Source organism: Podarcis erhardii (assembly GCF_964252035.2).
Source record: "Podarcis erhardii genome assembly, chromosome: 12".
NCBI lineage: Eukaryota > Metazoa > Chordata > Lepidosauria > Squamata > Lacertidae > Podarcis > Podarcis erhardii.
In genome coordinates this window covers 41,590,400-41,601,895 of record NC_138513.1, presented here as the reverse complement: position 1 = coordinate 41,601,895, position 11,496 = coordinate 41,590,400, and the positions used below count along the sequence as shown (strand labels likewise).

At 44.8% G+C, this 11,496-nt stretch overlaps 1 protein-coding gene across 1 annotated transcript; it reads left to right on the top strand.

The window, feature by feature from the left end:
- Positions 1-602: 602 nt before the first annotated feature.
- On the top strand, positions 603-7,127 carry EIF1B (eukaryotic translation initiation factor 1B). Its single transcript, XM_081834921.1, has 4 exons — positions 603-865; positions 4,753-4,916; positions 5,812-5,913; positions 6,754-7,127. The coding sequence occupies exons 1-4, from the start codon at positions 835-837 to the stop codon at positions 6,796-6,798; spliced, it is 342 nt and encodes a 113-aa protein (XP_081691047.1). The 5' UTR covers positions 603-834; the 3' UTR covers positions 6,799-7,127.
- Positions 7,128-11,496: the final 4,369 nt, after the last annotated feature.

Here is an 11,496-nt window from a genome sequence, read left to right as displayed (position 1 = left end):
ACCCTTCTGAGTAATACCTCTCCCCACCTTCTCACTATATAGAAGGGTCTGGAAACTTCTGTTTCAGTGTATCTGAAGAAGTGTGCATGCACACGAAAGCTCATACCAAGAACTGACTTAGTTGGTCTTTAAGGTGCTACTGGAAGGAATTTTTTTATTTTGTTTTGGATGTTGTTGTTGTTATTATTATTATTATTTCATAAATGAAAATATAATTTAAAAAATGTATATTTTATAAATATAATTTATAATATAATTTATATATAATATGTAATATATAACACATCAATTTATAATCATCATCATCCGTAACACGCGTTTGCACACGTCCTGACGTGACATTCGACGGCAAGCACACACAAAAAAAGGCGGTTGGGAGGAGGCGGAGAGCGCCAGAACAAAAACAAAACCCTTTCCCGCCATGCCCGCCGGGAGTTGTAGTCCCTCCTGCGAGCTCCCTCGCGCTCTCCTCTGGCGGAGAGGACTCCGTTTCCCGACATTCCGCGCGGGGCGGGGGGGGGACGACGAATCCCACTGCAATCACGTGCCCCGCGCTTGGGCGAAGGAGAGGCTCCGGGCGAGCGGGCGGCCATTTTGTGAGCGAACGTTGCCGTTAGATCAGCTGCTGCTGCTGCCGCTGCCTCTGCTTCTCCTCTGTCCCGCCGCGTCCGCTCTGCCTGCCTTCCTCGCCGGCTGCTTGCCTCCCTCCCTCCCTCTCTTCTCTCTCTCTCTCTTTCTCGGCCCCCGCTTCCTCTCGCTGCTGAACCTGAGGGAGCCCCGGGCCAACGCAGCCGCGGCCTTTTCCCCCCGAGCAGCGCCCAGCCACAGAATCGCATGTCCACTATCCAGAACCTCCAATCCTTCGGTAAGAAGCGGCGGCCCCCGCGCAGCTAGCGCAGGATCCGACGGGGACTGGCGCCTTAAAGGCCCGGCAGCGAAGACGCCCCACCTCCGCCCCGGGCTCCCTCGGTCTTGGTGGAGGGAAATGGGGCTCGCGGGGGCCCATCCCAGGTGTCCGTTACCCTGGCAGCAAACGGGGTGCGCATAAGGGGGGGGAGTCCTCTCTTGCCTCCGTGCCCCCTTGCCATCCTCTCCCCCCCCCCCCCGGCAAAGCCTTTGCATCCCTTTTGCGCAGCACCCAGGAGGTTGAGATAAATGGGTGCATGGATGCAACGCGCAAGATTTTTTTTTGGGGGGGGGGGTCCCAGCAGAGACACCTCTTTCCCTACGCTGCGCCCAGTCCATTTTGTTAAGCTGCAAGGGTTTGCTGCTGTTGGCACGGGTCTTGGCATCTTCCTTCACCCTCTCTCCTTTCACGCAGAGTTGATTCCTTGCTATGGGGCCGGGACACGTCTGCTTGACCCCTGCTGTCTAAAAATGTTGGGTGTTCAGTGGCTTAAAGGTGCCTTCCAGGAGGCCATGGTGTGTTTTGTGGATGGGAGGGCCAGAGTGCTTCCCACCAGATGTCAAAGAGGAAAACAACCACCGGACTTTTAGAAGACATCTGAAGGCAGCCCTGTTTAGGAAAGCTTTTAATGTTTGATAGACTCTTGTATTTTAATATTTGGTTGGAAGCTGCCCAGTGTGGCTGGGTATAAATAATAAAATATTTGTATTATTATTATTATTATTCATTATGGTATCTCTTTAACAGGCTTCTACTGTGTTCTGCTAGTTGGCGGCTGTTTTGCAAACTGGGACTTTCAGTGTAGCTTGTGGGTTTCCCCAAACTTGGGTCGCCAGCTGTTTTTGGACTACAGTTCCCATCATCCCCGACCACTGGACTTGCTAGCTAGGGATGATGGGAGTTGTAGTCCAGAAACAGCTGGAGACTCAGCTTTTGGAAACACTGGGCTAGGTTAAACCACTTTATTAACCTTGGTCCACATTGTATAGTCCGCTGTTAAGACTTCGTTTGCTGATGTCTTCACCAGTAAACTCCTGTTCCCATAACTGATATATTTTGTGACAAATCATTCAGTAAGATATCAATGCAACACCCTGTATATAGCGACTAACCTAGTGCACAAGACCCTACCCACTCACTCACCTGATCTAGCTATTTCCATTTGTTATTACTGCATTGACCAAATTTGGTTTGTAACCTACTGTAGACCCTTCGACATTAGTATTGCCAGTTGTTGATATAAAGCTGTACTAACAGCGTATTTAAGAATTGGGATAAAATGCAACCTCCTGGCCAGCAAGGGTGGGTTAGTGGAGTAGTAGCAAGTCTTGCATCCTCAGCCCTTCTGCTTGCCCTGCCAGGGTTGAAGCTAGGGCAGGGAACCCTTGTTGGTGATGGGAAGAGGCCCAAAGTGGGTCTGTTGCTGTCACATGATGGCAGAAGGGCCAGCTCTGGATCCAGTGGATTTTGTACCAGCAAGCTCTTCTCTTGTTGTTTTTTTTTCTTTTAGGGAGGTGTGTGTTCTGCTAGCTATGAACAGCAGGAATGTAACACCAGTGGTAGCTTCCACCGACTTGACTTGCTGTTTGAGTGACACATTAGGGTTCCCCTTGCTCGTGGTACTTCCTCACCTGCAGCAGAGTTTTGTTGCCAGCAGAAGGACTGGGCAGAGGGACCCCTTTGCCTCAAGGAGCCCCCTGCCCCCCCCCCAGCATTGCAGTTCAGGAATTTGGCTTGTTCTACCCATTTGACATCTTGCAAGCTGTCTGGGCAGCTCAGATCACCAGCCCTGCAGTTCATTCCTGCAGTTCTCAGTGCTATAATAACTGAGAAACTTTCCTTCTCCTTTCATTTGCTAACTTAATACTTGTATTTGGGGGAGGGCAGGCGGGGGGAGAGCTGCCTTGACGCATGTTCTTTCTTGAGGGGTCAATGACTCTGTGCCTATTTGACATTATTCTCCTGATGAGCATTTAGTCAAGTGATTCCCCCCCCCTCTCCAGTCTAGGCTTAGGGGGTGGGGAACCTGCCCCCCCCAGATGTTGATGGATTACAGCGCCCATCATCCCAGGTCATGCTGGACAAGCTAATGAGTGTCCAGCAACATCCCCCCCCCCCGGCCTAGGCAGATCTTTTATACCTCAGTCTCTCCCATTTTCCCCACCAGTCTTGAGGTGAATTTCTCCTCTATCCAGGGAATTTATCTGGGAATTTATTTTGTGAGATTCCTCTTTCTATGCAAAGAGCCTCCATTTTATCATCTTTGCCGTAGCCATCAGTTCTAAAATTGCACTCCTTGATTTGTATTGAACACAGATACATCCACCTTGCCACGAATAAACTTCCTGATCTGTTGAAAACAGCTTTTTGAAGACGTTTTTCATTCGTAGAGGTTTATGCCTGAATTGGATAGGACTTTAGAATTTGTCAATTGGTAAAGGAGGGAAAGGTGGAAAATTGATAATGGGTTTTCAGTGTGACTCCACTTTGACTCTGCTCTTTCAGATGGGGAGTGACAAGTAGCTATGAAGGAGTGCAGATTTTGTAGGCTTGGTCTCTGCAGCTAAGGGAGCAGTGGAAGATCCTTTAAGCTAAAGTTCTGCCGTATTCTCCCATAATCCACTTTCTGCTTCACAGAAAACAGCACCATTTTAAGGAGTTCATGGAGGTAGTCAACCTTTGTCTAAGCTCTGACTGCAGGGAGGGAGGTCATATGACTTGTTGCTCCTCATTCAGAATAAAAACACGAAAGACAATAAGGTGCTCCAGTCCTCCCTACAGCCAGAAGTGTGGCACAGGCTTGTAGCCTCTCAGAACTAGCCTTGGACATATTGGAGTCTGTGAACAAGTTGTTGTAACTTTTGCAGTGATGCAGAAGTAGCCTGATGGGAGCTGGAGCCAACAATGCTCATAGGGCCACAGTTTCCTCATTCATGCAATACAATTTGAATGCTAGGGCCATTTGGAATTCTCTGCCTTCCCTCATTGTACAGCTTGTACCCAGTGTTTATATTGGACTTTCCCTTGCCTCCCCTTGTTAACTTGCCAAAGCATTACCTCTAGGTTCATTGTGCAGCTGCAGGGGGGCTCCTATGTGTCAATGGGTAAGCCCAACAGGCCTCTCCAGTGCCTGGTGTGAACCGACAGTGTACCTTGGAAGTGGCCCCAGAATCTCCCCTCTACAATGCACAGGAGTTGCATGGCAGACTGCTGTGGAAGGAGTTCTTTGAAGGTAGATTGACCTTTTCCTCATCCGGGTAGCTGGTTGGCCTAAAAGCAGGGAACTGATCTTCCTCAGATTGAGCCTCAAACAAGGCATAGGTGGAAAAGAGCCTCCATTTTAGTAGCAGGCAAGCAGTGAAACGTTGTATGGAGGAATGGGTGGGTTTGGGAGCACTAGTGGACAAAGGCTAAAATAAAAACCTTTTCACTACCAGGGTGCCTAACGGGATATCAGACTACTTATGATTGCTGGTATGTTTTTCTCCCCACAGTTAGTAGTCTGTCCTGAATACATTTGTGTTAGAGTATTCCTGGTTAGTGTTTGAGGAAGTTCTCAAGGTGAGATGAAGACTGGGTTAGTCTGTAGCAGAGAATGAGAAAAAGGGCCCAGGGATGGGCCTTAGAGAGCAGACAACACCCACAGATACGCAGAAATTACCATATGTGACAATATATCACGATCATGTTTGTATTGACATGGTAAAGAATTGCTGCTGCCTGGATTAAGTAGTTTAGAATACTAAGAAGTATGTTTTATCTACCATTTGGAAAAGACATTCAAAATATGTAGGAACTTGAAGGTTTGCATCAGACTAATTCATGTGGACTTTTCACCCCTCCAGACCCCTTTGCTGATGCAACTAAGGGTGACGACTTACTCCCGGCAGGGACTGAAGACTACATTCATATAAGGATCCAGCAACGAAACGGCAGAAAGACACTAACTACTGTTCAGGGAATTGCAGATGACTATGACAAAAAGAAGCTTGTGAAAGCCTTCAAAAAGGTAGAGCTGTTCTTCTCTTAGGTCCTGAAGCTTTTGTGTTTGAAAGAGAAATGCATGTAAATTAAAAATTTCCAGTGGGAAAGGGAAAGATCAAATGCTGCGACAGGCGTGTTAAATGTTCTGGTTGAGACAGCTTTCCAGTATATGAACATTTCAGATGTTGAATGCACTGACAGGAGCAGCCAGTCTTAACTGAAAAAAAATTAATGTTTGAGCAGTGTGCTGGTCAATTTAGTTGCAATAACCAGCTTTCATGCTCTTTTCTACAATTGTCACTGTCTAGGAATGGATCCAGACCCTTTTAAATGACTTAAAAGCCACATAAGGAGATATATTGCTGCAAAAGGTAACCAGAAAGTTGTTCCTGGAACAAATAGCTCAGTACCGTGTTGCCTGTTTTTGACAATGCCAATTGTGTTGCGGAGGAGGAATTGATGTTTTTACATCGAGTTCTATTTTGAACATTCAGTTCTATATTTCTAGAACAGTAGTAAAAAAAAGTGGGGAGACAAGCCTGGAGCAAAGAGGAAAAAACCTGGGAGGTGATATGGGAAGATATCTGAGGTTGGGTGGGAATGGAGCAAAATCTACTCATCTAGTTTGTGGTGGTCAGGTTGTAGGGGAAAATGTGAAGTTGGGCCAGGACATTGATTTGACTCCTGCAGTTGATTTAGGCATTGCTGAGCTCTGCAATTCTAAGCTCCAAGCATCTAGGAACTTCTGCCAAAATCCATCACTAGAAAAGCATATATCTCATTTGCTAGCAAAACCTTTGGAGCATGTCTTCTGAAGGAAAAAAATAATAACCAAAATAATGGATTTTGGTTCTCTTCTGAAAGTGATCTAAGCATAATTTTCTACTGGGTTTTGAAAAGCATTAAACCTTTCTTTGTAGAAATTTGCCTGTAATGGTACTGTGATTGAGCATCCTGAGTACGGGGAAGTGATCCAGTTGCAAGGGGACCAGAGGAAGAACATTTGCCAATTCCTCCTAGAGGTCAGTCAGCTCAGGCTGCTTGCTCAAATGTTAAAATGCACTCGGAAGCCTATTTAAGCAAGACTCTTTTGACTCTGAATGTAACATAACATGGCAGGGTTGAGTGAGTCACTACCCCTAGCTGTGAGCCATATTGCTGCCTGGACTAAAAGGGTTGAGTCGAGTCATACTGGCGGCAAGGGGGGAGGAGTGCAACAGGCCTGACTTTGGCAGTCGGAGATATATATTTGAGCAGCTGGATTTTATCACAAGAAATTAACTTAATTAATTACATAAGGCACTGCTTGGCACTTCTCTGAATGTAACCTAAAAGAATGGCTGCTGTAGATCCTCTTGTACCATAGGGGGCACTGGTCCAGGGGGCAGATGTGTTCTTCCAGGCTTCTCTCTTCAGCCCTCGGACTCTCCCAAGGCCAAACTCACTCCCTGGGTCCATGCCCCGTACTAGGAGTTGCTCCACTCCCTCCCTGAGTGCTTTAGCCTGCCTGAAACGAGTCCTTGAACTGTAATAATTCTTCATTGGATAGAATGTGTGTGTATGATTTCCCCCCACCCATGGCTCTCATGTAGCCAACTATAACAGAGGTAAGAGTCACCTCCATTGGTCCACTCAGTTTTGCTTCTGGCTTGCAACCCATAGACAGTTGCACACCAGGAAGATGGCACACCTCAGACCAAAAAGAGTCTCTCCCCCTCCCGTTGTACATTGGTACAGTTTCATCTGTATGTTAACTCTTTCTCCATCTGCCTTGGGATTGACAAGTGTGTAACTTCATTTTTGTGTTGGACTTTCAGGTTCTAACTGCTGCCGGCTTACTGCCATCTCCTTCTCTTCTGCAGGTTGGCATTGTCAAGGAGGAGCAGCTGAAAGTTCATGGCTTCTAAAATGTGTGTGTTTACATGAAGAACTTCTGCAGGTTTTGTTCTTACCCAAGCTGGCTACTCTGTGAAAAATGATTCTTTGCAGTCGATGGACTTCCATTTCAAAATCTTATTTGCTTTTGCATGACTACAGAAAACATATGGAGTGTAGGCTAGAAACACATAAGAAAACTGCAGTAAGATGGTAACACGAGATCTTTGAGAATTTTAACACATTTCCAATGGAAATGTTCTACTGCTGATAGTTCGGTGTTTTACTTTTCACCTGATTTAAATGTTGTATTAAAACCATGTGTGTTGCAGCTTAAATAAAAACGTCTCTTATCTTAAAACTCCTGATTGCTTTGGATGCATTAAACAAGAGCCTTCAGTGAATCATAAGCATGTTAGTAGCTTCTTGACTACCTGGTAAACTAAGTAAAAACTGAGAAGAAAACAGCCAACACAAACACATTTAAATATACTTTGACTGTAAGCGTTGCCAAAGATTACATAACAGACTGTATTGGGTAAAAATGTAGTTTATCATCCTTAATCCTGGCCTCTGGCAGTGGAAATTCTGTTGAATGTTTTTGTAATAGTGTCAACTGCTGCTGCTTTATCAGGGAGATACTCCTTCCTAGCTTCAGGTTAGGAGAATCATATGTGTTATGAAGAATTTGGTGCTTGAATGCTGAGAATTAACAAGGATTCTTGGAGAGCCTACAGTATATTGTGGAATTCCAGATCATATCCAGATAGCTTCTGGAGAATTCAATCAACTGCTGATATCTCTCTAAACCTGTCATATAGGCCTTTCCTGAACTTGGAAGACACAAAACATAAGTTCTCATGAATGTATATGTTGGTAAGCTTGAATTCATGCTGAAGTAAGGGCTGGTGCTCTACCCACTTTTGCAAACTATAAATCTGGCAGGAGAAGTCGATGAAATTGGCTTGGAATTAGTATCAGCACAGTAAATCCTATTCCTCAAGGTCTGAAGGCACAAAGGGGTTTTGAAATTATTCCCAAATGCTATTAGCTATGGTGGGTGCCAATCTCAGCCTGATCAGAAAAATGTGGACGACCATGTGACCATTCTTGGTTTAGCTGACATTGCAAACTATTAGGCAACTGTCGGCATTTATACTACAACCTCTGCAAGAATACTGTCAATTTCTGCTCTCACAATGCCATTTCACAGCATGGCTCAGTTCATTCTCCAGGCTGCATGAAGCCCCTTTGTTATTTTCAGTCTGGGTTATTCACACATTTGTTGCCGTGAGCCGGAATGAAAATGAAGAAGTCTTGGAAGAACTGGCTTCAAGCTGAAGTAGATTGTAGGAGTTTATTAGTAGCTAGCTACTGTTAATTACTGTAGCTTCAGCTGTTGTCCATGACCACTACCAGATCATAACCTGACCTACGGTGGGGTGGGGGGTGACTAGCAGTAAAACCACCATAATTATATGCTAAAATGTAAAGAAACTGGTTGCACATGGGGTCTAAAAGTGGATGTACAGTTTAGAGCCTAATAGCATTCATTGCTTGAAGTGTCTTATAAACCTATGATATAGTTCTACCTGAATGAATGTACTAGCTGAAGATTGATAGGAACTACTGCATGTAAAAAAGTGGTATTAGGCTCTGCTGATTGCCGCATGACCTTGAAAGTGACTTACTTTGGAAGAAATTATGTGCATAATGTATCAGGGCTTTGATTATGCAACCTTTTACAAAAACAGCTATCGGATAGTAATCTGAAAGAGCAAGGGAAACAGACTTGTTTAAATTGTCGGAATAAATCCCACCTTGTAATGGAGAGGATCACTGCTATAGCATATTAACCAGATACTTCGAAAAAGCTGGGTAGTGACCTGTTTCTGACTGGGAAGGCTTTTGAGAGCTATTCTGTGAATGAATACATTCAGCAAATCAGTAAATCTCTTCAAAGGAACATTCTTTGGTTTTCTATAAAAAAAAATAACTACAATGACTTTGGCATTGAGTTTTCACTAAGAATACTAGACAAGCATATTTTGATTTGGTTTTTAGCTTCATTGGTTTTAGTTATTATTTTAAAATGTTTTAAATAGTTGCTTTTACCTACTGGTAAATTTATTGTTTTATTCTTTTTTAAAACCACTTTGAAGTTTTATGACATTCATTCAAGCTGCATATAAACCTTGTGAGATGAAATGATAACACACTCTGCAAAACTTCAGCTTGGTTTCTCTTGTTCCCCTGGCAAATGAACTCAGGAAATGTCACTGGTGTTACATCTTTATGAATATGATCGGGTTTGACCTCTTGTGGGTAAATGTGTTGTCATTTACATGTTAAATCTAGATGACTATCTGGTTGTGTCCCTTGGCTTCACTTCCAATAGCACAAGTAGATGTGTTTTGTGGACACTGGGAAGCGGAAAACACCCGTCTGTAAGGTTCATGCAAATGGTGCTTATGCTTGCTTTGAAGAGGAATCCATGCTTTCGCTGCTCCACATTAATCAAATACAATAGTCAATTGTTAATTAGATTGGTTTAGCACTGAATGTTGTGTTGATTGTACATCCTCCTAGCTATGGGAAGGAAAACCCCAATGGGCTATAACTGGTGAAGGACTTAGGTGCCTGCCAGCTTAAACTAAGCCCCAACAGCTGTGTAGCATTTCAACCAGGTCTCCAAGGTGAGATATCAATACTTCAAACTGGAAGCAATGTGTGTTTGCTTCCATTTACATCCAGTGTTTCCTCCTGGCCCAGAAACTGGTTGTGGATGCTGTCAATCCCCATTTCCCTGGCTGGCCAGAATATCGGCTATCATAACTGGTGGTTCCTGTGGCTTCAGAAAAAGGTGGCTGCCAATTGCCACCCAAAACCATATACTGTCTTGTCCCTCCCCCCTTTTGTCAAAAGAAGAAAAAGGAGAAGCTGGGAAACCGTCACATGCCTTCACTACTTCAAGATGACCACCCTAGACTGCTACAGAGGCTTCTAATACAGCCTGCTGCAACGTGCTGCTGCAAGCCAATAATAATAATAATTTATACCCCGCCCATCTTCCAACCAAATATTAAAATACAGTAATACATCAAACATTAAAAGCTTCCCTAAACAGGGCTGCCTTCAGATGTCTTCTAAAAGTCTGGTAGTTGTTGTTTTCTTTGACATCTGGTGGGAGGGCGTTCCACAGGGCGGGCGCCACCACCGACAAGGCCCTCTGCCTGGTTCCCTGTAACCTCACTTCTTGCAGGGAGGGAACCGCCAAAAGGCCCTTGGCGCTGGACCTCAGTGTCTGGGTAAAACGATGGGAGTGGAGATGCTCCTTCAGATATACTGGACCGAGGCCATTTAATAATAATTTGCTGCTTGCTTTTAATAGCAGGAGAGAAGCCTAGCAAAGGGAAAGTTTGTCTTCCTCCAGCCTCATGAGGAGCCTCTTCAGTGGGGCTGGTGAGTCTGGGCCTCACCCCCTAGGCCAGGTGGAAAGGGCCTTGCAGGAAGCGGCCTTCACACCCCACAGCCAGGTGATGTTCCTCTGGCCTAGTGAGGAGCCTCTGAATGCATTTCATTTTTTCTGACTCATGCCTCATGCGGGGGATTTGGGGATGGCACAAGTATTTGTCTTTAAAGAGGCATTTTTATTTTTAAAAATTGTTTTTGGTTGCTTGGTGCCGATTTTTAACCTTTCCTTTCTGTGTTTGCTCTGCTTGGTTGCTTCATGTCAGTCAGTCTGTAGGATTCGCAGCAGAAACCTATGCATGTTTACTCAGAAGTCAGTCACACTATGATCAGTTGGGCTTACTCACAAGTGAGTGTGCAAAGGATGGCAGACTTTGCTGCCTTCCCTGGGTCTTTGTAAAATTAATTTTAGGATTAATTAATGTGTGTCTTAATGTGTGTAGGCTGCAAGGCACCATGCAATGCAAAGGCTAGGATTTTGCATGCTAGGCTCAGATATTTTTTCCAACTCTAGAAATTAAAAAAATATTTCATTTATCTGTTGGAGATAAAGGTATTACACATTATCCCTTCCTTTGCACATTTTTCCCTCACAACGATCTGGTGAGGTGGGTTAGGCTGAGAGGTTGTAATTGGCTCAAAGTGACCATGTGAGCTTTACAAAGAAGCTGGAATTCGAACCCGACACCTGAGAGTGTTGGGCAGGCGGGGGTGGGAACAACACTGAGCTTGCACAAAACTTCCTTGGTACCAGAATTGGAATGCTAAAAGCAGGTAAACTCAAGTTCCAAAGGGCACAAAACACTACAACTTTCTTTTTGCGGGCTTCATTGTGTGGAGACTACGGTGTTGTGTTTAAAAGCCTGGGTTTGTACACTTTTCAAACGAAGCCAAATTTCTTACATAGCATCCCCTCCACGAATAGGGATGGGTGGGTGGTGCCAATTCATGGTTCACCTCAGCTGCCAAAATGTTTTGGGCCAGCCCTGTTCCAAAGCGTTGCTAATTCTGATTGTGAAGGCAAATATTGCAGCCATGGCTAGTAGCCATGATTTGCCTTCTCCTTCAGTCTGATCCTCCTTTAAAGCCATCCATGTTGTTAATGTACTGCAGTGCCCAGACTGGACTAGGACCCAGGTGTCCAGGGTTCAAATCTCTTGGCTATAAAGCTCCTTGGGTGACCTTGGACCAGGTTTTGGGCTCTTAGCCTAGCCTACCTCACAGGGTTATTGTGAAGATCATTTGGAGAGAGGAATTGC

Coding starts and splice junctions, on each gene's coding strand:
- EIF1B (XM_081834921.1), top strand. CDS start 835: ATGTCCACTATCCAGAACCTCCAATCCTTCG. Junction 4,917..5,811: donor TTGTGAAAGCCTTCAAAAAG/GTAGAGCTGTTC, acceptor CTTTCTTTGTAG/AAATTTGCCTGTAATGGTAC. Junction 5,914..6,753: donor TTTGCCAATTCCTCCTAGAG/GTCAGTCAGCTC, acceptor TCTCTTCTGCAG/GTTGGCATTGTCAAGGAGGA.